This window comes from Xenopus laevis, chromosome 5S, assembly GCF_017654675.1.
Source record: "Xenopus laevis strain J_2021 chromosome 5S, Xenopus_laevis_v10.1, whole genome shotgun sequence".
Lineage (NCBI taxonomy): Eukaryota > Metazoa > Chordata > Amphibia > Anura > Pipidae > Xenopus > Xenopus laevis.
The window spans coordinates 34097659-34123944 of NC_054380.1; the positions used below are offsets into that span (position 1 = coordinate 34097659).

The window sequence follows — 26286 nt, forward strand, 5'->3', positions numbered from 1 at the left end:
GTGTGCAGTTTCCTGTCCTGTGGGTGACATATATATATATATATATGTCACCCACAGGACAGGAAACTGCACACAACATTTAGGGAATTATTTATTAAAGTTTTTTTTTGGTGGGAGTTTTAAAGGGAAGAACACAATTTTTTCTGAGGGAAAAAAACAGCTAGAATGTTTCGTAATTTATTAAACTCTGATGCTGTTATATATATATATATATATATATATATATATATATATATATATATATATATATACTAGTGAGTTGGGCTTACAAGGTCTTCTACTATACAAACAAGTGGGTATTTTGGAGAAAAATGTGTGCTTTAATGAGCCTATTACATTACATATCTCTAATGTAAAATGACTAAATTGAGGGATTAAATTGTGGTCTGGTCTCATTCTATACCTTTTAAAAAGAGCACTATGTTGCAGAATACAAATGGGAAGGTCATTTGACATCTGTGAAACTCATTGGGCATATGAACCCTCTTTAATATTATAATACATGCATTATGCGCCATAATGATACATTGTGAGGCAGTTCAATATAATTGGATTGTTTTCATTTAAGATGATACCATTTGTTCTGTTCATGACACAATCGTTTTCTAAATAAACTGAATACAGCTATAGACATTTAAAAACTGGTTTTCACACTGACTTTTATTATCTTCTGGTGTTTTAGGACATGTTTTTAATTACCTAGAAATGCCACTGTTGAGCATTATAAGAGAAAAGGTCTCATAGGTTCTGGGCATAGAATAAAATGCATGGTGTCATATGTGTAAAAGGCACTTTAAGTGGGAAGGGTCTCACTTTACCTTCATAAATCTACAGTATTACCATGTATTTACAAAGGATTCCATGATTACGACAAGGATCCCCTGACAAGCATGTGAGCAAAAGATTTCCTTTTTTGTGTTCCAGTTGTTCAGGGTTCTGTGGATACAATATAAAAGTACTTACCACTATATTGTTTGCTCCTGTGAAAATATATGTATGTAAAATCGGTTGAGGAGCAGTAAAACGAGCACCTTGCTGGATGGCGTTTGTATGGAAAGAGTTCATGCTCTATGGGCACCGAGCAAGCTGAGTGGCTTCCCTATGCAGAAGAACTGATACCTTTGCTATTTAGGAACATTTATAGAAAGATGAAGTGAAAGTACACATTACTTATAAACACACACTGTACATTTCCTCTTTAAACAAAATGTTATCCATCGTGCTACTCATGTAAGTTTATTGCTTCCTTATGTGAAACATTTGGTTAAAAGCACCTTCCACATTAAGGTGCCCTACTATGTGCAGCCTAGCCCACAAGTAAGGTTGCCATCCCTTTATTATTGGCCACATATTGAATCCACATCCTGCATGCCTGATTAGCAATTCATTTAGATGCATGCGGCACACTCAGCTGATTAATGTGCAGCCATGCAGCATGGATCTAATAATATCTAATATTATCTACTGTGTTAGAAGAGTTGGGGCATTTATAGTATATGTGCATATGCGGACCCTGTAATTGCTTCAAATAGTAGGGCAGCATTACAGCACTTTTTGATTGTGAAACAGTTTCACCAACTTTTTATCATGAATGCAGGTTACGCTTAAAGAACATTCTTCAGAAAAGGCTAACGGGAACTGAATGGAAAACCTTTGCATAGTATGTGGATTGGTTTTACTAAGGTTTTTAAAATGGATTGTGATTTCATACAATAGGCTGTTTGTTCCTAAAATTGAATCGTAATTGGACTATTATATCAGTTTTGTAAAGAACACATTTTCATTGTTTTTGGGAAAGTTTATTCACACTCTTTTATGCAAGTCTCAGTAAGGTGGCCATACATGGGTAAACACAACACTATGGGGGGGAATTCACAAAAGTGTCGGTAAAATAAGTAACCCAGAAGTAGCGTTCGTCAAATTTGTAAAATGTCGTACGAACGGCAAATTTACAAAGGCAGATGTTACCATCTCTGAATGTTTCGTAAGTCCGACAATTTTCTAAAATGTCGTATATCTTTTCATCGTACAAACGACATTTACCAAGACTTTTCAAAAGACAATTTGACAGACATTTTCATTTTGGAGAGCCTAAAGTGTCTGAAAAATTGCCGGTAAAAAAATGAGTTTACGAGTAATTCATAAAAATGTCGGGAAAAATGGCGCCGAAAAAAACCACGCCCACTTTTAACGACACTAATTCAAAAGTGTCGTACAAATTGGCGGAGAAATGCTCTGTGAATTTTTCTGCTGTTGCTACGACACTTTCTATGACATTTTAAAGACATTTTTTCGTTCCAGACACTTTTGTAAAATCCCCGTATGAGATTTTAAATGGAGCCGCACACATCTACTTACATGCAGTTATACATTACATGCAGCCTTTATACATTACATTTTTGGCTAACTCTATTAGAAACATTTTTTATTTTGTACAGCCTATCTATTTACCTAGTTTTTATACTGAACAATTCCTTTAAGTTAGTGTTTTAGACTGCAACACTTGGGTCAGTGTCACAGTTTGGTTGACCATTATTTTGTCCCTCCTGTTTATTTTGAAATGCAGATTTGATTGCAGAAAGTAGTAATTTTTTCCAGTTATGATGCATCTTATAACATATATAGCACAGATATTGAGTTGCTCCCCATCAGCAATGCATGAATGCCGTTTTGCTCCATTATCACTTGAGTAAATATTGCACATTAAACATCTGTGCAGAAAAATGAATGTAGCAGATGGGAATGTTATTTAAGGAATCTCCTGATTCAGGATTGTTCTCATTCCTTACAGTTTTTCTCTCTGACTGGGGAACTGGAAAGGAGGAATCGCCAACGAATTGTATGTTGGGTGTTACATTTCACCCTGCAGACATCTGCTTTATTGATTAGAACAGGTTAAATGATAATTTTTTAAATAATGGACTGGCTACTTGCTGGCATTTCAGATTGTTTTTTATACTCCACTCTTGATGACACCATGGTTAAATGATAGAAATGAGTAGATGAGATGTAGCTGAGAGGTTGTGCAAATGTTTTTTCCTCGAGGAGTCGGGGCAAAAAGATCTGATGTATTGTAAATGCTATCAAGGTTATGGTAACAGGATTTATGTCCTCACTTAAATTTATTAACATATTGTGGTGCAAATATAAGCCAAGCCGTGAGCATACTCCCACGCACATTTTAATTACTGACTCCGTGGGTACAAATGTGTCTTGCAAAAAACACATAACTGTAGTATTATTCACTGTAAACGGTGAATGCAATCATTTAACTTTGCTCTGTATTCCTTATTTACTGGAGCTGGAATCATGCTGAACTTCAGGTCTGTGACTGTGAAAATTGTATTCTTTTAGGTAAAGCAATTTCTGTAAAATAAAATTTCACTGAACCATACCTCCAAAATCAGTGTCAATTCTATATAGATGGATGCTTTCGCCCAAGGAGGTTACTAATTTGGGATATATTAAACTCTGGGAAAAAGAACTAGGGACTTCTTTGTCGGAGGAGGAATGGTTCAGGGTCTGGTCTAATTTGAAATATAGTTCCACTAACACGGTCCTTTTGGAAGCAGGGTATAAAGTCTTGACTAGGTGGTACTTAACGCCAGCTAAAATAGCGAAGATATACCGCACTTCTAACAACCATTGCTTCCGAGGGTGTAGGATGCCAGGCACGATGGGGCATATTTGGTGGACGTGCCCGAGGGTTATTAGATTTTGGAGGAGGGTCTATCAACTAATATTTTCGGTTTTTCAAATTAATCTAAGGCAGCACCCTTACGAAGCCTTAATGGGACTACCTCCTCCAAATATCCCGAAAATTCAATGTAAATTGTTGAATCACATATTCTTGGCGGCCAGACAAACGATAGCGAAATGCTGGAAGTGCCCCACTGTCAATTACACTATGTTTAAAAATAAGGTCGATTGGATATATGTGAATGAAAGGCTCTCGGGGTTGGCCACGGACAGGTTACAGACGATTAACAAAATTTGGCAACCCTGGATTCGGTATAGGTTTAATGGTACAGTTTCGGGCGCCATTTGACGGGTTGCGATAGCGGGGCAGTCAGGCACTCTATATGTTCTTGATTTCCATTCTCACTCCATGGTAACTGGGTCTCCACCAGTTAGGTTATGATGACCGTTTTTTTTTGTTTTTCTCTGTTTGTTTTGTATTTCGATTTGTGGTATGATGTTAAATTGTTGACACTATTGTTGAAACGAAGACAGTGGTTCGCATTTATACATAAAATGTAGTTCTGTATCATGGCCGGTACGTACCGTTTTGTGAATGTATCGGGAGTATGCATTTTGATATTAACAGAATGTAATGTGATGGTATATTTCTGCAAGGAACTACACAAATAAAAATATTTAAAAAAAAATAAAAAAATAAAAATAAAATTTCACTGCTTCAAAGGAGCAAATTCTGTATATCCATAGGCCTGTTGTAGCAGCTGGGTGTATAGCAGATTGGTGACAAAAAAAGGAAACTTCTATAGGTGTCCTTTAGTAATTGTGTAGAATTTCAGAAGTTCATTGATATCTGTGTTGGTAAAGCAGCTGTATATAGAATGTTACATTTTATATAAACTGAGTCATTCCTCTTTTGATGGTCAACTAAAGAGAAAAATTAGAGAGTGTGTGCTCTTATCTTATGGCTTCTACACATTATTGTTAGTATGGCAAAATGGAAAATTAAATAATTGTAATTGACTACCAGATTCGTGCAAAAATGTAAAGCTGGCAGCCAATGAGAAAGCAAGCTTTGGCAGCCTATGAGAAAGCAAGCTTTGGCAGCCTATGAGAAAGCAAGCTTTGGCAGCCAATGGGAAAGCAAGCTTTGGCAGCCAATCAGAAAGCAAGCTTTGGCAGTCCAAGCTAATGAGAAAGCAAGTATCCAACATTTGTTTAGTATATTAACTTTCTTATGACATACTCGCAGGCTGGTGATTTACATCAACTAGTTTACTGCCAGAATTTATTATTATAATGATAAGAAGAGGGTAAGACTGCCCTCCCAACCATGTGCACCAAGTGTGCCCCAATAGTTGCACGACTTGGAGGCAGTTCAGTTTAATGTATTTCTCAATTAAGCAATGAGAATTAAGATGAAATAATTAGGCTGTGTAAGACTGACACATTCACTGTACTCGTATGTCTTTCAAATGCTAAAGACGGAAATGAGAATTAAGATGAAATAATCTCTCAGACTTCAATGCTGCACCACAGGCTGTAATCCTCTTTGCTGTGTGCTTATCATTAAATACATTTATTACAGATGTTCTTGTGCAAAGTAATTGAAACTGGCATATTGCCTCTTGTTTCATGCAACATGTAGCCTATTGCTTTAATGAACAGAAATGCAGAGGCAAATGAAATCATTGATATCATCTATATGTTTTTAAAGGCCTGATGGGATCAGTAACTCCTGCTAAGAACTTTCTCTTATCGAAAGGGCAAATAAATGTAGCATTGCTTACTGTACATTGAATTAGATCAAAGCTTGAAGGTTTATTAGGCTGAAATCTAAATGCTATTGATTGTTCGTAACAATCCTATTTCATCTATCTGTAAAGGTGGCCATACTTGGGCCAATCTAGTATGGTATCCAACTGATTGCCAAACAGACATACAATACGAGGGATCATACACAACGCAACTCTTTGCTTTTCTGAACTTGTTGTTTGTTAATTGCCTAATATTTAATTAAATTATTAGAAGGTTTTTAATTAACCAAGCAAGTATTTGCATTAACAGCACAAGCACTTTATCTTTATTAATTGATTGATTCATGGTATAATTTAGATATTAATTTATTTCATTGGAGAGTGAGGGGGCTTTTACTATCCTTCTCCTCATTTTCAAAGATCATACACAATGTCACAACCTTTTAATTGTTCCGCTTGTTTAGACCAGTAGCAGAACAGCAGAAAATGAGATGGTGCTGCATCTCCTCTTAATTTTGTACTGGCTAAGGAACCATCCCACCATCAAGGAGTGCAAGGAGTACTGTAATCAGGGGCCCTGTGGAAGAGGGGCCCCCAAAATGGAAAATTACAATTTTGAGCAGCAGTTTGAGCAGGAGTGGCTTGGTTGTATTTTGCGTGAAGTTTTGTCTTTATTAGGGAATTGCTGGGCATATCAGCGGTGTTACCATGCAGGCAAGGGGCATTTTTTAGTTTACTTCTTGGCAGGGCCCACCATACATGTAGCATAAGCATCAAACCTTGGCAGACATACATGTACAAAAAAGTATGATTTTACTGGTGCTAGTACATCTCCAGCAAGTTTTCTAAGCAGAATAGGAGAAAAGTAAAAAATATAAGATTCTTCAGGATCCCTTATGGACAGAGGAATTTATTTTAAGAATAAATATGTTGTGGAAGGTTTCTAACAAATGCACTAATAAACAAATACCTTTTTACAGTGCTGTCTGTGGTCAGACAATGTGGTATCACACTCGCACACAACAAACACGTACTTGGTTTCAGACTAAACAGGGCCTTTCTAGTTTTTCCCGGAGAGGGTTGGTAACAGTGCTTGACTGATGGCTCTAGTGATATTAGGCTATTGTCAGAATAGGCTACAGCCTGATCTGACCGTAGCCTTCAAGCACTGGATTGCTAGAAATCTTTGGGATTTCTACTTTCATCCCATACCTGTAGTATTATCTAGTAGAAACAGTAAATGGCCACATGCTCAACTGAATTCTTTGTGTAATGGTGAAGAAACAGCTAAAAGTTAAACTAAATATAGATCCTATTGATAAATAGGTTTCTGTGTATGTTCTTTATCTTTACATGTTCACTACAATATACAGGTATAGTGTATTCTGCACAAAAAGCCTTAAAGGAAAGTCTATCAAACTTATAGTTGTCTAATAAAAGCATTTACTTAACACCGAAAAATTAAAGTCTTTAAACGTAATGAAAATATAATGTACTGTTGCCCTGCACTGGTAAAACTGGTGTTTTTGCTTCAGAATCATTACTATAGTTTATATAAAGAAGCTGCTGTGTAGCCATGGAGGCAGCCATTCAAAGTTGCGTTTTTTTATTATGAATGGTGAATGGACGCCAAGACGCTGGGACAAAACAATTCAAAACCGCCGCCCAGGAAATGACGTATAGCGTCAATGCGTGAAATTTACATACAATCGTGGCTACTACCGGTAATCTCCCAGTGTGTTTTGCTTTGGTATATTTCAGTACTTGGTAATGTAATTGCTATTTCAGTGAAGTCGCTCAGAAAAGGGTCTCTGTGTGTTTTGGAACGACGTGTTATTAAAAGTAGCCTCATATGTTTTGATGCTGGTGATTTACATTGTTGTCATTCTCACCAAATCTCCCTTTTAAAAATCGCGGGTGACTAATCTCCCCATGTGCCACTACCCTTACCTGTGCAATGCAACCATGCATTAAATTGTCGTTCCTTGAAAACACTTGCATTTTTTTGGTGTTACTGTTCCTTTAAAGTGAACCTGTCACCCAGACATAAAAAGCTCTATAATAAAAGTCCTTTTCAAATTCAAAATGAAACCTAATTTCTATTTGTTATTGAAGCATTCATAGCTGTTGTAAAAATCTCAGCTGTCAATCAAATATTGCCTGCCCCTCCTCTATGCCTTAGGCACTCCTGTGTCACCGCTGACGCATTTCACCGACTTGCTTCCTCCATTTAAAAACAATATTTTAAAGCGATTTTACTGAAGAAACTTTTGTGAGTGTAATTTTATTTTTCACTTTATTTTTTCGTTTCCCTTCCCCATACTTCATACACACTCTGCTTTCCTTGTTTTCTCTGAGCAGAAGATCTTGACTAATTTTTTTTTTTTACTTGTTAGTCAAAGGGAACTATCACTATTAAATTAAACGATAGTGAATGTTTAATAATTCTGTTTTACCAATAATCTTTATTGTTATTGTTTTTTTTAATATCTCAAATGATTTGTAAACTCCTCAACTTCAACTTTTTTTTCCAGCTGGAAATAATTCTGGTTGATTTCTCATGCTTCAAATTGGCTAATTCCTTTATAAGGGCTCATACAAACAAGCAGTTTTGCCTGCGATCCCTGCAAGCAGGAAGAAGCGCAACTTATTCTTTTAAACGGGCCCATACTCACACATGCATGTAAGCAGGACCGCCATCAGAAATCACAGGGCCCCGTACGACAAAATTTCCCCAGGGCTGCGCCCACCGCAAGCCTCACCTACAGGTCCGTCCAAAAAAAATATTGGTGGCTAGGGTTCCCACATGTTAATAAAAAATAAAAAGATATTGGTGGTCAGGGCCCCCCATAAAAAAACATTTGTGGCCAGGGCCCCCCCATTAAAAAATATTGGTGGCTAGGACCCCACATGAGAAAAAAAAATTGGTGGCCAGCCCCCCCCCACATTATAAGAAAATTGGTGGCCAGGGCCCCTTAAACGTCCATGCCTTCCCGAAGTCAGCAGCTCTAAGAAAGATGGGGGGGCCTGGCTAATCAAGTAAGTGTGGCGTGGCCGAGGACCCCTTACCCTCGGGGCCCCCTACAACTTTCCCCTCAGTCCCCCCCTAATGGCTGCCCTGCATGTAAGCACTAAACGCAGGTGAAACGTAACATGCTGCATTCCACCAGTATTTGCTGCTTACATGCGTCTGTATGATTACAGCTCGGTTAAAAATAATTGACTGTTTCATCCTTGTGGTGGAACGCATTAAAGGAGAAGTAAAGCCTAACTAAAGAAGTGGGCTAGAAATGTTAAACATTATGTTTTGGGCTTCTTTACCAGCCCAAGGCAACCACAACCCTTTAGCAGTAAAGATATTTGTCTCCAAAGATTAGCTCTCCATCTTATTTTCTGCTGATGTCACTTACTGAGCTTAGGGATCCACTCACAATATACAGTACACATAGAATAGAAATGTCACAATATAAGGCTGATTAGTAATTAATACAGATTATTCCTACATGACAGCACAGAAACCAATGCAACTTGCATCACCCACACATCAAACCTATCCACTCTGTATAAACCAGGGCCAAGCCTTCCACACAAAGTTATTTACTGTGCAAAGATATTTGTACAAACTTCTTATTGTACTCCAGCAAGGCATGAAACTGAAGAGTGCTCAGAATTAGCCATAAACTCTGTCTGTAGTGTAAATGTTTAGCATCCATGGTGCTTATGTGTGACACTTCCCAAATTCTCAACCAGATAGTTTGCCATCATTTTTATATCTAAATCTAATTAGTAAGTGAAAATTTACCTTAAAATAGATTTTAATATAAACTAGGCAGTGATCAGTAAACATATTTTTTTTCTTTAATGTTCCTGCAGTTCTTCAGTTCAGTGATCAAACTGCTGTCTGATCACTAAGTACCACAAACGCTTTTGTAGGATGTCGGATCAACAAAACATATCCGACAAGTTGGATGTAGTCGCATTCGTTAAAATATAATGGGACTGATACAAAAATCTGATGCATAAACTACATATAAAATTTTCCATCAGACACGACTGTTGGATGCGAACGCTGCATGCTGCGTCTTCATCCGACAAGATGAAGACATTTTTTTCTCATTAAAATACATTGTCGCATGTAAACACATGGAGAAAATACACCATCCGAATTTATCTGATCTGACTTTACATTCTAGCCTAGGAGGATCAGATTTTGTAGCATCCTGCAAAATCTTGTGCTGTTGCGTGGTGTTGCATGGAGGATGAGATAAATTCTGACCTTAAAAATCTGGTGAAAAGTGCTTGTGCAGTTTACCCCATCTTGGAGAAAGGCATTTTAAGAGATGCAAAATACTTAAAGGGTTTGTTCACATTCCAATGCTTTTTTTTTTTAGTTCAGTTGCTTTCAGATTGTTGACCAGATATAACAACTTTTTCAGTTTCTTTCTATTTTCTATTTGTGACTATTTTCCTAGTATTGAAGGGTAAACTTTCAGCCCCTCCCCCCGAATGGCTTTAGTAAGAAATAAGCCCCTTGCTCTCCTGCTGATCTGTCTGACTACTTTGTGAAGCTGACTGACTACTGTTACTTTGTATCTGTCCTTAGCCTGCATCCGCCAAAACCCACAATTCCCTGCACACGTGATTTCAATAAGGAACAGAACATCACAGTGCAATGCATTGTGGGTAATGTAGTTCCTGCATGCTGTCTGTAAGCTGTGGAGAAGATGTTAGAATTTCTAACATCAGTTTTTAGTCCCTCCTTCCTGCTAGGAATTCAAATGATGCAGAAAGAGAAGAACTGTTAAACCGCTGGATTTCAGCATAGAAAATGGCATTTATTCATATTTTTGAAGAAACGGGTAACTGTGATGGGTATATTAGGGGTTTCTGTGTTATGTGATCACATTTAGGTTTGGAAGCTGGAGTTCCCCTTTAAACTTAGAGTTTGTTTGAAAAATGGTAAAAAAATAAAGATGGTAGGATATTGGAAAAAGTCTTTATTTCTGTTTTTTTTTTTTTAAAAAAACATAAAAATATAAAGTCCAGTCTTCTTTTAGATATCATTGTCAATGGGCAAAGACGCTAATTCTGATGTAAAGATGTGTCCCTGAAAATTAACATCATCTGCTGTTACCATCTGCAGTTTTTCTTTTTTATCCACCTACTGTACAACCTGAATTATGTAGTCCTTACAAAAAAGTGGATTAAAGTATAACTAAAGCTGTGCAACACCCAGCATGTGCCTTGGTCAACTTTTCAGTTAGCTGCTTCACACTGTACATTTCAGGTATACTATATATTATTTGGAATGCTTGGGACCTGGGGTTTTCCTTAAGAAGGATCCTTCCGTAATTTGAATCACCATCCCTTAAGTCTTCTATAAATCATTTAAACAACACAATCCATAGTAGAAAATAAATGTACAGTTTGACAACTGACAGTGTTGTAGGAGGGGGAATGAACCCCTCAGCTGAAGGGGACCTTGGGAGGAGAGGTCTGGTATGGAAAATTTAGACTTCTCAAATAGCAAGTAATGTAATGCCCTATAAGATACTTTGTATAAGGGAAGTAAGTTTTAATTTAGGTTTTCTTAAAAATCTTTGTTTTCATGTGGCAATTGTTATTATGTTCAGCTCTACTCATCTATGCTTCATACAGCCTAGGAAATGCAAGCTGTCAGGGCAAGGAACACATCAACAAGCCAATGCGATTCTCGCCTCAAGGAGATTCATAGACCTGCCTGATCAATTTCTGGCCGTTCATTCTGTCAGGCCCATCGGAGGTCCTCATACATGGGCCATTATTGGATAAATAGATAGACTGTGCAAAATAAAAAATGTTTCTAATATAGTTAGCCAAAAATATTATGTATAAAGGCTGGAGTGACTGCATGTCTAACATAGTAGCCAGAAGTCTACTCCCTGCTTTGCAGCTATCTTTGTTTCCACTGATTGGTTACCAGGCAGTAACCAATCAGTGACTTGAGGGGGGAGGAAACATTGTGTTCTGTTATGTTAGACATCCAGTCACTCCAGCCTTCATAGCTTATATTATTGGCTAACTAACTATATTAGAAACATTTTTTTGTTTTGCACATACTTTCTATTTATCCAGTTTTGATTTTTACTGAACTGTTCCTTTAAACTGCCGTCTTGGTCCAGCCGTTGATGACGCATCTCACACACGATGACATGAGAAGCATCTGCCTTTCTGTGCTCATACATGGAAATTCCAGTTTAGCTAGTATTGCTGTTCACTATCAAAATGGCTTTGCATTCCAAAACACTGACTGTGTATTTGTTATCATCTTCATCGAGTAATTATGCTGTATAACAATAGCAAGTTACACAGTGCTGGAAGTACGACTAAATTACAACTGAAGTGTAAGGTTGAAATATCCGGTTACCATTCTAGTTCATGACCTACAGTATGTGATCCAGATAAAAGTTTGATTATGCTCTTATCAGACATTGCAAAACAGCCACTCTCTTGAAATGGGCAAAATATGCAAAATGGGCCAAGTGTTCCGTAACCACCCACATTAATAATTATGTTTGGGAGAACAATATGAATTATCTCCTTATGCTGCTGACCAAACAGATTAAGATTATACTGAAAACTAGTTGTAACCTTGCATGGTAGTTTAGGCGATGTACTTGTGTTATCCAGCAGTACTAACCAATTTATTAGTATAAATACTCGGGTAATGAATGATATGAAACCGGCATGGGTTCTCTTACTCGATTACTCATTAGCCATTTCAGAATACTTAGATATTAGGAAATGCCATTTCCCATAGTGTCCAGTGTAAATTAACACTTCTGATTATTTTTTTACCTCTTTAATAATTAACATTGTTACCTAAGTTAGTATTAAGTTCTTCTCATGGCAACACAATGCCATTGAGTTTTTGGAAAGTTCACTTTTTCAGTTGCCTGAAGACATTTTGCTCTGTAGTACTGAATAATACACAACAGCCATGAATATCCTTATAAACAGTGAGTACTGATGTCATCAGTTATAAACGGTGAGTACCAAGTACAATGAACAGAAGGCGCACACGCCAAAATCATAAAGCAAAAAATACATATGTATTCGAGGTGCTAATCCTAGAGAAGCCTGCCCATCAGAATGAATCATGCATGAAAGAAAAAAATAAGGATTGCACACTCTTTTGAATCAAAAGAAAAAAAATGTATTACATACCAGTTACACCATGTGGCAACAGCATGTCGCCCTACGCGTTTCAACCCAAACAGGTCTTCACCAGGAGCACAAAAAAATATATTTTTTGTGGTAAAAAAAAAAAAATCAAATTTTCACGTTTTGGGGGGGGGGGATTTTTTCATTCGATTTTCAAGATTTTTTCGTAATTTTCACCCGAAAAACTTTGGGGTATTGCACAAAACCCATCGCACATCAAAAAATCATTGGGACTTCTCCCATTGACTTATATGCAACCTCGGCAGGTCTGAGATGCCAGATTTTTAGATTCAGACTTTTCCATCCTCTGTGTTTAATAAATTCCGAAAAATTTGTGAATTTTTAAAACGATTTTTGCATTCGGAGTTTAGTAAATAACCCCCTAGGACTAGGTATTGTTTATTTCTCTATAGTTGTGCATATACATTATGTACATTGTACGTATACTCTCTATTTTTGATCGTGGCAAATGCTGTGTATTTTTTTTTTTTTTAGAATATGGTTTCGTAATTTGCTTTGGATGGTTTAGTATGAAAGTTACAAAACAGACAGTATTGTCATAGTATATCAAGTAAGGCCAGCAAAGATGTTTACAGAAAGGTTTATATCAAAAACGATATAAGTCCCAAGGCCTCTTAGAGTAAAAACAAAATTAATTTATTGATATTCACATTTAAAAAAGTATCCAGTACATACTACCCCACATATCCCACCCTACGCGTTTCGCACCCTCCGGCGCTTAGTCATAGGCCTATGACTAAGCGCCGGAGGGTGCGAAACTAAGCGCCGGAGGGTGCGAAATGCGTAGGGTGGGATATGTGGGGTAGTATGTACTGGATACTTTTTTAAATGTGAATATCAATAAATTAATTTTGTTTTTACTCTAAGAGGCCTTGGGGACTTATATAGTTTTTGATATAAACCTTTCTGTAATTGAATGCCATTGGAACTGGGGCGGGTCCCTTCGGCCTGGTAAATAATTATATGGACTCCCAATTCTTGAATCAGCAAAGATGTTTAACTTATTAAACAAATTTCACTGTTTCAATTTCATTAAGGATACAACAGGAATACAATGAAAATTGGACCTGCTGCAGAAATCGGTTTGGGTGAAAGGTGGCAAACGGTTAGTTAAATACTAAACTGACTTAAAATCTGGAAAAATAGGTCCTCTTACAGGTAAAATATTAAACTAGACATTTATGAAGATATAGCAACTATGAAACAATTATTTTTTCTTGAACTCCCTCCTTATCTGAATCTAGGTAACAGCTGGTATTATTTCACAAGTATCTATCTATCTATCTATCTTTATATACACATAGTGAATCTGTGTATGTAATAAATAATATTACATTTGGTATATTTTTCCTTGAACTGAATAACAGTTGTCCTTGCTTAACCTCTGTCTCTATAAGCAGCTTTTATATACCTTTATCTTTGTTAGACTTATCGGCATCTCTAATAGTAAGCCACTGGAGTCAACAGTGCTGGGGTCAGTTTTATAAATGATATCACACAACAATAAGATAAAGCCTGTTCTCTGTCTGATTTTCTCCATGTAAATCCCCATTGATCACTCACCTCCCAGTGAGTGTATTCATGGACTGTTATTTCATAGAACAAGCTTATTATTGGATCACAGATGCAATGTTTCAAGTCATGCACAGCATTTTATCAAGCTAAGTAACCATGGTCTACCAATATGTTCTCCAAATTATTATTATTATGTATTTATGTAGCGCCAGCATATTTCGCAGCACTGAATTATAGAAATAATTTGCTGTGCTGACCGTGAATACTGTAGTTATAGCTAGATAGAATATATCAGTGCTTCTAGATTTCTTTGGATATCTTATGTATTGTTATAACAGCCATGTACATGCTATTTATCATGTCAGTCCCGACCTGCCACTAACTATTCAGATCAAAGTCTTACCATTCCGACCAAATAAAGTAGTAAAAGAACAGATCAGCCGATGTTCTGCCCCTGACAGCAATCTTACGATAGACAAAGCTAGTGACAGTCTCCCACTGAAAATCGTAAGATTTGCAATACATGCAGAGATATTACCCGCAGCCGACTGAAATTTTCTAACCTGTCCGATCGACCAAACGACCGATCTCTGCCGGACGAAAAATGTCGGGACTCTCCACACACGTTCCGAAAATTGTACAAATCCTCGATTCGTACGATGAGATCTTAGCGTCTATGGCCAGCTTTACTCTTCTATTCGTAGATAGGCTGGTATTGGGATTAGCCTGGTATTGACTGCCTTAATTGGGCATATTGGGGGAATGATCTGCTCATTTGATGACCTCACCAAACAAGCTGATCTTATAGTGTATAAGACCTTTACTTGACAATGTCAATCTATAAATATAATAACCATCACCCAGGCCCACCCAAATACTATACATGAAGAGCTGTGAGTAGTGTAGCCTGTGTGGTAAGCTAGGCCACACCTGATTTAAATTTTTAGATTCAAGTAGAGACAAACAAATGACAAAAAAGAATATATTTCCTCTTTGTAAAGCTATACTTTGGTTTTTGCACATTTTAGTAGATCATTTTTAGCTCAATTATAGATCTAAGATCTGTTGGAAACAAAACTGTTGCAGCCAATGTGAATAAATGTGCTGTGTGTGTATAAATTTGCAGTTGAAGCCAGGGCAATTGGACATCAAGGGGATATTTTGTACAAGTATTGATTTTTCTCTCTTCCCCTCCAGTTTCTCTGGCTGCGGTGGTCTTTTTTTTTTTTTTATTAGATTTTTTTAACCAGCTAAAATGAATGTGTGAACCTTAGTATATTGTTGGTTTGACCCTGGATTTAGGGCATTTAAATCCCTCCGAAGCTGTGTGTGCTTTCTGTTTTTATATATTGATTTTTGTTTCGTTATTATAGCAATTGAAAATGATTCTTAATTTTTTTGGGCAAGACTTTTGTGAGGGTGGGGATGTAGTCCGTTATGGAAGAAATGTACCCTCAGTGGGGAAGCGTGACCTTGAACAGACAGGGGCTGCAATTGTAATATACAAGAATAACCTCTAATAATCTCTCCTATTATTACTTGTTGATCTTCATTCCCTTAAGAAGCGAAGAAATCACTTTCAGTGTAAGGGAAACTATACCCCCAAAATGAATACTTAAAGGAACAGTAACACCAAAAAATTTAAGTGCTTTAAAGTAATTAAAATATAATGTACTATTTCCCTGCACTGGTAAAACTGGTGTGTTTCTTTAAGAAACACAACTATAGTTTATATAAACAAGGCGCTATGTAGCCATGGGGACTGCTATTCAAGGCTCAGGCTGCATAGCAGATAACAGATCCATTCTGCAGAATACCATTGTATTCTATTACAGAGCTTTTCTGTTATCTGCTAAGTAACCTGTGCCTTTTCTCCTTTTTCAACTTAAATGGCTGCCCCCATGGCTACACAGCAGCCTATTTAAATAAACTATAATAGTCTTTTTAAAGCAAATACACTGCTTTTACCAATGCAGGGCAACACTACATAATATTTTAATTACTTAAAAATGTGTTAATTTTTTGGTGATACTGTTCCTTTAAGCAACAGATAGACATATTAAAAAATGTTCCCAAACTGCAATATATATTTAAGTAAATATTGCCATTTTACATACTTTCCCTTGAGCCCCCATTTTATAACATTGGCTGTGGTTTGCAATAGACAAAACTTTGTCTGTTAATTGGCTCATGTGACCATTCATGTATGGTTTGTTTGTGTGCACCGTGAATCGTAGGGACGGCCCTTATTTCTTAAAATGGCATTTTTCTAATTTGGAATACCCAATGCCATATACTACTGAAAAAGTATATTATTATGAAAATTGTTTATTTATATGAAGCAGGGTTTTACATATGAGCTGTTTTATGCAAAACAATGTTGATAGAGACCTACATTGTTCAGAGGTATAGTTTTCCTTTAAAGAAAGAAATAAGAAAATGTGAAAATCTTCTAGTAACTGCATTATCTGAACTAGAAATTTTCTAAAGTTCATTAAACTTCTGATTTCATTAGGAATGCAATGTTTTTTGTGCATCTGTATAACCACTACACTTTCCAATGATCTTCGAAGATTGGTGAATGTTATGTGCATTCTCAATACAGTAAAATAATACATTGTTTTTTATGGAATTTTACAGGCCCGAAATGTTAACACAGGGGAGCTGGCGGCAATTAAAGTTATTAAACTGGAACCAGGTAAGGAGATTTTTGGTTTCTCATTTAATGCTTGGAAGCCAAATTGGAAAATGGACAGTGTGTGTAGGTTGGAAAGGTAAAAGCAAAAAAGGGTGAATTAAGAATAATTTATTTTTGTACCTGTCCTGCTTTTGCCTTTATGTGCATAATCCCCATGTATTGTAGTTAAAGGGTCTATTTTAATGAGTTTTAGTGTATAGATTAGTTTTAGTGCCATAGATTGGATTTGAATGGACGAATCATATTGAAAGAGCCAGTACCAATAATTTAAATATAAATATGCAGGGTCTCAGTTGGTGATGTACTTGGTTCTTAGAACTAGATTGCCTTGCCCTTGTTGTTTTGGGGCAGATCTTATTATTTCACTTTGAGACTGACAACAGAACTGAGATTTAAAGGGCTATTGGACAGGGATTTATGGAGCCTGAAATCCTCTGTGTATGTTGTAAATAGTAGTAGTGTCCCATGTAAAGGTGGTCATAGACTGTGGGACAATACATGATAACTGACTATTACGCTTGTGCCATATTGACAGATATTTTACGATGGCCAAACGCTCTACAGCCGCATTTCTGTTCCGGTTCTTGGGCAGAGCACACTAATGACTGGAACCATAATAGAATAAGAGATGATGCAGCCATTTTTTACTTCCTCTTCTTCACTTAATTTTCACTTCATCTTGACATCATCTTTTTATGCACTGCACACTGAAAGATATGGTGTGTTGGCACCATAGTACATAGACATTGGTTGGCATTTGTGGGTCCACTATACACACTGAAAATTGTACAAAATAAATGTTATTGGTGTATGTCTGGCCAGCTTAAAGGAGTACTAAACCCTAAAAATGTATATGGTTAAAACGGATTGTACCATCATCTATATAGAAGTTATATTCTTGGATGTCAAATTTGTTACATGGGGGTCACCATCTTGGAAAGTGTATGCAACACATTTACATTCTCAGTGGACTCTGAGCAGCTGAGCAAAAAATTAGCTGATGCTACAGGGCAGATTATCAAATTCTGATGCTATTTGCATTGGGTTCTGTGCTGCCATGTAGTAAGTATCTGTATTAGTTACTAATCAGCCTTATATTGTGACATGTATATTCTATGTGTACTGTATATTGTGAGTGGGTCCCAAAGCTCAGTAAGTGAATCAGCAGAAAAGAAGATGGAGAGCTACTGGGGACACCGATCTTTACTGCTAAAGGCCTGTGGTTGCCTTGGGCTGCTACAGAAGCCCAAAACATAATGTATAACATTTCTAGCTACTTCTTTAGGGCAGAGACACACAGTCAGATTCGGGGAAATTAGTCGCCAGGCGACAAATCTCCTCTTCTTTGGCGACTAATCACCCCGAACTGCCTTCCCGCCAGCTCGAATGAAAATCACCCACGATGGCACTCGGATCTTCCGAAGTCGCCCAAAGTTGCCTCACAAGGAAACTTTGGAAAACAAAGTGCTCCAATTGCCATCCCGCCAGCAGGAAGGCATTTTCAGGGAGATTAGTCGCCCCAAAGAAGAGGAGGTTTGTTGCCGGGCATTTGCAGTGTATACTGTTATATTAACAAAGAGCTGAAATCTATATAATCAGATCCATTAAGTTTTATTTCACAAGGATTTTTATCTCAATAATGTTTCCTAGCTAACAATACAACATATGTATCACAGGTGTGAAAGGAGATGTTTAAAATTGTATAACAGGATTTAAAATACAAAAATAATTAATAAGTTCTACATTTGGGTTTGGAAAAACATTTGTTTGCTTACAATTTATTGGATGCTTTCAGTAATGTGCCATATATTTTTTTTTAAGTCTTGCTCAGTCAATGTAGTGGCATTAATGTTTGCTAGAGAGCTGGACATTTGGTTTAGTTCTCCTTTGTAAATGGTGCTTTCCTGTGCAAACTCAACTGATACAGAACCAGTACATCATGCACACACAAACAGTAGAAACAAGGGTTTCTTTTTGTGCCTGCAGCAGGAAGATCCTAATCATTTCTCTCTGCTTATAGCCTGCAGCCCTGAGGAACTATGTTGTATTGCCAAAGCTGCCCAGATGTCTCTTTTGCTATCTAAGCTACAACCATTGGTGAGATAGATGGATGCTTCTGCAGCACACAATGACATTCTTGACAATTCTGTGCTTACTTTTTTCTTTTTTTCGCAACAGTCTTGTTTCAACACAATAATGCCCCCGCACAGACTACATCAGCGGTAGGGACCCCTCGGCTCCAGAGCCTCATGCGGCTCTTCATCCTGCTTGCTGCGGCTCAGTCTTGCAGCTTTGCCTGTCAGGTCATATCTACAGCCCTCGCACCTGCTGGTGGCTTCTTGAGTGTGCGACCGCAGTAAGCACACTCAAGAAGCCGCCAGCAGGTGCAAGGGCTGTATAGACGTCCTAGGAGTGGCAAGACTGAGCCACAGCAAGATGATTCATCATGGTCCTTACCGTGGTCACACACTCAAAACTAGAGAGAGACGATCAGCATGGAGCTTCAGAAACAGAAGTCACATTAAACAGATGAGAACACTAGCATTTAATAGGGCTATTCAGTGTTTAATTTATTTCAAAGTAGCCCTGCATATACACAATGCACTTTGTTGTATTCTGTTGTTGTAACAGTTAAAATTAAAAAAAGGTTAAAAAAGTTTATAAGCTGTGTTATGTTTTGCGGCTCCAGACTATTTTTCTTTAGTGGGAGAGGGGCAAAATGGCTCTTTTGATAGTAAAGATTGCTGACCCCTGGACTACATAGTACATGCAGAACTGGTTTTCAGAGCTGGGAATGAAAGAGTTTACTGGCCTGCACAGAGCCCTGACCTCTACCCAGTCCTATGGGATTGAATTGGAGCTCTGACAGCGAGTGAAGTCTGGTATCCCAGTATCAAAGTCCAATGTCATTAATGCTCTTGTGACTGAATAGAAACAAATTCAACCAGCAATGTTCCAACATCTAGTGACAAGCCTTCCCAGAAGAGTGGTTGCAGCAACAAAGGGAACTGATTAATACTTTTAGTTTCAGAGATAGACCATGTCTCCCTTGTGGCAGAACAAGGCTTTTCAGATTTTCTGTGCAGAACAGAGGGCCATCGTCAATACCATTAGGCCCAGTAGGCCTCAATAAAAGTCACACTGCACTAGATTTTTCTGCCCATTTGTCGCTTCTTAAGTGGTCATATTAACTATCCCCTTCTTCTCAGACAAGAAGATTTTTTAATTTTATCCTTGTTTACTTTGCCGTGAAAAGTGAATAGAAATAACTTAACAAAACTGTAGGAGGCTGATGGAATCTTGCACACTACCTACAAATATCAGTGTTTGTGTGCTCTTTTGAATGGAATGTTATTGCAGGATATGACCCTGAGGATTAGATTTCCTCTTACAAATCCTCTAGCACGGAAATGCTGGATTTTAAAATGCATTCCCTGTAGCCAGCCCATTACAATGAATTATGAGCACACACTATATAGAAGGGTGGTTAAAGAAGATTTGCACACAAACAATGAATCTCAGAATATTTGTAATATTTGTATAACGGACTTGTAACCTGATTTTCTGTGCTAGAATGGGCTGGTACCAGCAGCAGAATACATATATAGGCACATACCCTTTGATCTAATTAATATAATATTGTTCAGTGCTCTTTACTAAACTCCGAATGCAAAAATCACGAGAACATTCTGGATTTTTTTTTTATAAAATGGGACTTTTAAAAAATCACGAATTTTTCTGAATTTATTAAACCCCCGAGGATGGAAAAGTCTAAATCAGAAAATCCGGCATCTCAGACCTGTTGAGGTTGCATATAAGTCAATGGGAGAAGTCCCAATGATTTTTTGATGTGCTCTGGGTTTTGTGCAATATCCCGAGTTTTCTGGCAAAAAAAATAAGAAGTTTTCAGTTGAAAAATCCGTACAAATTGGAGTTTTTCAGTGAAAAATCCAAAAAAAATTTGAAAATCAGATTTTTTTGCTGCAAAGCAAATTTTCGGGAAAATGTAATAATAAATAAGCATAAAAAAAACCAGAGCGGATTTGATCGGAGTTTGTAGCAGAAAATGTTCAGATAAAATTGGACTGATAAATAACCCCCTAACTGTACCTGTATTACTTAATCCATGTTGCATCCTTATCCATTTGCAGCATATTTATGTTAGCACAGGGTCCGTATTTTAGTGGATTTTTTTTATTACTTACATAATGGCAAATGGATGTTCTCTGTTGCAGTTGTGCTTCCTTGAGCCTCATTGGGGTATATTTAAGTGAAGTTAAAGATCACCACAGTCCACTAGAGTGAAATTCCACCACTCTCCATTCATTTCTATGGCATTTTGAAAGACATATTTATCAAAGGCTGAACTTTCCCTTCCACCCATTGATAAATACTCTTTTACAAATCTCTAGTGGACTGTGGAGATCTCTAACTTCACTCTTTGATTAATATACCCTATTGTCACTTACTCCTCATGTAGTAATAGCAAATCCTGGCTGTCCCATTCGGCAAAGCAACACTATAGGGGTAAAAACCGTTAGGATCAAACACAAGGTACAATTTTATTATTACAGAGAAAAAGGAAATAATATTTAAAAATACGTTTTTTAATTAAAATGGAGTGTGTGGGAGAAGGTGTTCCCGTAATTTGGAATTTTGTGGGTAATGGGTTTCCATATAAGAGTTCCCATACCTGTACAGCCAAAAGGCTAGGGTATGTGACTAGGCTATCCTATGTAGTCTTCTCTCATGTTGCTCTACTTTGGGCAGCCCTATCTATATATCTGGTCATTGCCTTTCGCCTAGGGAACGCTGCTTGCAATATTGCCTGGCAAAAAGTAATCTGTGGGTTGACTTGTGACCCACAGGTTTGGGTTGAAATTTGTCCAGCCATTTCAGGGTTAGGGTTGGGTGCCGTTGAGACTGGAGAAGTATACTTCTCCTCTGCTCCGAGGATTCCCTGTCTTTTAACCTCAGCAGTAGCGTAGAGAGAGAAGATGCAGGTACTGGTTTTGCTTTGGCCCTACAATGGCAACATTTTGCAGGTTAGGACTGGGTGTACGGAAAGCATATAAGGACATCGTCAGGGGAAATCCATCTCCTGTATGCGATCTCCTATGCTAGAGGAATGCAACGTTGCCTGCTCGTTACACCTCGCTCGTTCCTTCACAGCTGTCAGGTCCTGCTCCTCCCTCCTCCCTCCTCAGCCTTCCGACCTGGGTCCTCGCTACTCCCTCCTCAGCCATCCGTCCTGGGTCCTAGTTTCTCCCTCCTCAGCCGTCAGCTGTAGCTTGAATTTGATTGCTGCAATTAAAAAACCTAAAACGCCTATTGGCTAAAAGAAATGGCAAGAACAAGTAACTATAATCAGGGCACAGGGCTGAATATGCGCACCCTGAGGAGTGAGGAGTAAGAGCTGACGACTGAGGAGGGAGAAGCTAGGACCCAGGACGGTAGTTGAGGAGGGAGGAGCGAGGACCCAGGACGGATGGCTGAGGAGTGAGGAGCAAGAGCTGACGGCTGAGAAGGGAGGAGCGAGTTGTGACATTAGCTTCGAGGATTGGTGAGTTATTCCTCTTGCTTAGGACAGCGCATGCAGGACAATGATTCCCCTTGATGATGTCCTAAAATGCTTTCCATATAAGTTAAGGTTTTGTGGGCTAGGGTTGGGTGCTGCTTGAGACACTGAATGATGTCTCTTGGGACATGCCATTCTGAATGCAACCATAAAAAAATATTGTAGAGATTTATTACTTTTTAATCTCTGGCCTAAGTTTTGTCCTTGGTCTACTTCTCTTTGGGCAGTCCACTGAATTATGAACTCTTTATTAGCTTTCTTTTAAATCTCTTAAATTCTCAAAATGGAATTTAATGGAATTGAATTTTTTAAATGAAGACAAAAAGCCTTTGTCTTTTTGTTCTGTTCATGAGTGGTTTCCCTCTTGTCTTTTGTGCTCTAGAAATCATTATGTTTCTAATTCCAAGATTTAATGAGTTGCTGTTTGGGACACAGGTGGCAGAACAACAATATTTATTTGTTTTCTGGATCCCATGATCAAACACGTGACATCTCAATGCCCGTAACAAGGCATTTCTTTGCATGTTCGGGCTCAGTGCAGTAAATTTACATTAGCAGAAATATTCCCTCTCTGTCCACTAAAGTCAGATGTCCGCTGCAGATGTTTGCTCTGAAACAATAGTATTTTGTGTCACAGTCTTGCATTGTTAATGTGTCCCCAAATGTTTTTTCTTATTAAAAAAGGTAATTCATAACAAGCACTTAATCTATGTCCTGTTTATAATGTTTCCCTCTCTGGCGGAAAGGTTACTTATAATTATTAGCCTTTCCGAAAATAGCTTATTTATTATGTCTCTGTGACCTGAAGCTTTTCAGTAACTGTAATTAGTTGTATCATTGCAGCAAGGTTGCTGACACATTCCTTCACTCTAATGAATTGTTCTCTGTCTGATGCTACAGCTTTTAACTTATGCCAGCACTGATAGCAAGCTTCTGCTGCACTCTGCAGTCGATAAATCAAAATCATTATGAGTAATATCATATTGTAACTTTTTATCTATAATTCTAAGCAGAGTTGTTCTCAAAATGTGTCCCTGGCTCTGTTATGATACCCATTCTTAAAATAGAAATTTACTGTAAGTATACAGCCAGCACCTTGCCTTAAGGCTATGCACCTGCAGATAATAACACCATGCAGTATTTAGGAAAACTGTCTATAAACTTCCGTGCATCAGCATCCTGGAATTGTTTTTGGGCTCACCTAGTGGTTTACTTTTTGTGTTCTACAACTCCACTGTTTAGAATTCCAACTTTAGGGCAAATGAGCTGATTAGTCACTCACAGGATACAGTCACTCCTGCAGGTGAAAAATCACCCCAATATACAGGTATGGGACCTGTTATCCAGAATGCTTGGGACCTGGGGTTTTCCAGATAAGAGGTCTATGTGTAATTTGGATCTCCATACCTTAAATTTTCTAAAAATAAAGTAAACCTGATTTAAACCCGTTAGAATTGGTTTGCCTCCAGTAAGGATTAATTATATCTTAGATGGGTTCAAGTACAAGTTTAAAATGGAGTCTGTTGCGAGATGGCCTTCCTGTAATTCTGAGATTTCTGGTTAAATGATGTCTGGATAACAGATCCCATACCTGTACCTTTGAATCTATTGTTATTGGAATTGCTGCATTTAAAACAGTACATGCGGCAATCCAGTGCATTTATGTGGAAATTACAGCTTCTGCATTTAGGCGCCATTACACAGCATTGCCCATGGATGACCTAGCAACCGAGTAATGATTTAAATGGCCGACTGGAAGATTAACCCCTTCACTGGCTGCTGATTCATCACAAACATTGTTACTAGTGATGTGCGGGCCGGCCCGAAACCCATGGGACCCACAAGTTGGGCAGGTTCTGGTTGGCTCCTTCACAAAATATTTGACCTAGCACTGCCGGCATCCGTAGAATTGAGCCCACCCCTTTTGTGACATGACTGTGAGGCAGGGCGGGCACTGGTCTGTAAATAGAGGGGGAACGCCGGTGCCGGGTGCGGGTTGGGAGGGGGTCGGATTGAGAATTTCTCGACCTGCACACCACTATTTGTTACCTAACACTATTTGTTAACTACTGCCTACTACAAAGAATGTTTGCAAAATTTTGTACATTTTCACTAGGTAATATTTAGTTTACTTAGGAAAAGTATATATTGTTTTTTTTCCCTGACAACCCATGCTTTCTAAATCTTTTTTCATTTTTGTTAAATTCTGTTTCTACAATAAGATCTATAACTCAAAATACAAAATTGAAAATGAAATAGTATAAAAAAAATACCAGAAATATCAGCGAAACAAATCATCAGATTTTTTTATATTCAATTTTGAAAACTGACATGGGGCTAGACATTTTGAAAATTTCCCAGCTGCCCCAGTCATGTGACTTGTGCCTGCACTTTAGGAGAGAAATGCTTTCTGGCAGGCTGCTGTTTTTCCTTCTCAATGTAACTGAATGTGTCTCAGTGGGACATGGGTTTTTACCATTGAATGCTGTTCTTAGATCTACCAGGCAGCTTGGCAGCTGTTATCTTGTGTTAGGGAGCTGTTATCTGGTTACCTTCCCATTGTTCTTTTGTTTGGCTGCTGGGGGGGGAGGGAGGGGGTGATATCACTCCAACTTGCAGTACAGAAGTAAAGAGTGATTGAAGTTTATCAGAGCACAAGTCACATGACTTTGGGTAGCTGGGAAATTGACAATATGTCTAGCCCCATGTCCGATTTCAAAATTGAATATAAAAAAAACTGTTTGCTCTTTTGAGAAATGGATTTCAGTGCGGAATTCTGCTGGAGCAGCACTATTAACTGATTCATTTTGAAAAAACAGTTTTTTCCCATGACATATCCAATCCACAATGTTTAAATATGGTTTTCTAAGCAGTAATAGCAAACCGCAGCCTTTGGCTAAACATAATGGGGGCTCATTCAATAAAACTACACTTGGGCATTAACCCAATTAGGTGTTTGTTTCATTGTTTTACTTGCAACTGACTGGCTGCCAAAAACACATTTCAGAACAAGTATTTGCAGTATTTTTCAAGCCCAAAAATTAGAGATGGGAAATATAGCCTCACTACTTTTATATAATTTATCCACGGTGTGAAACAAAATCTTTTTTCAGCACTATTTCCCTATCACAGGACATGGGCCATGTTTGTTATGCTGCGCTATGCCATTTGTCTGAAAAAACACTTTTCTCACAACCCACAGGTAAACGGTTACTTCAGTGATAAAAAGGGAGTTGATGATGCTACTCACCAGAGTATGAATGCCACACTTTAAAATATGCTGTTTTTAGTATAAGATTTATGGGCAGTATCGGACTGGCCCACCGGGATACCAGGAAAACTACTGGTGGGCCCAGGTGTCAGTGGGCCCTCTTGCTTCTAACCATTTGGCCCATTTCATGGTCATTCCCTGTTTCTTTATGGGAAAAAGAGGCTTAAGAATGGAAGAGTATAGTAAGTAGATATAAAAGACTAGGAGAATAAAGAGGTTAAGTGAGAAGAGGAGGAATAATAGTTGGAAAGTGGGTCCATGATCTAAAGTTTTCTGGTGGGCCCCTGGCATCCCAGTCCGACACTGTTTATGGCTCTAGGTGTAAAGATGTTTCCTGTGGACTGCTTCAGAGAGGAAAATTGGACCTTGTTAGAGGGATTAGGTCAGACTCCAGTGGGAACCATAATAGCTAAAATGAAGCGTTTGGGACCAATAACACTTGATTAGTACTGCAGGTATAGATTTGTGTCTTTGTTGATGATGTGCTCCGAGATGGATGTTTATACCCATTGTCATTATGAATGCTGTTTTTTTCAAGGCTACTGAA

The 26286-nt window shown here is 38.0% G+C and overlaps 1 protein-coding gene across 9 annotated transcripts in view; it reads left to right on the plus strand.

Moving 5' to 3' along the window:
* Positions 1–26286, plus strand: part of LOC108717401 (mitogen-activated protein kinase kinase kinase kinase 3) — a 177332-nt gene that overhangs the window by 19042 nt on the left and 132004 nt on the right. For 8 of the 9 annotated variants that reach the window (XM_041564385.1, XM_041564387.1, XM_041564390.1 and 5 more), the window contains exon 2: positions 16833–16890. In XM_041564385.1, coding sequence (XP_041420319.1) covers positions 16833–16890 — 58 coding nt within the window. Of the gene's footprint in view, positions 1–13714; positions 13783–16832; positions 16891–26286 lie in introns of all 9 variants that reach the window. The other variant, XM_041564386.1, reaches the window with a different exon arrangement.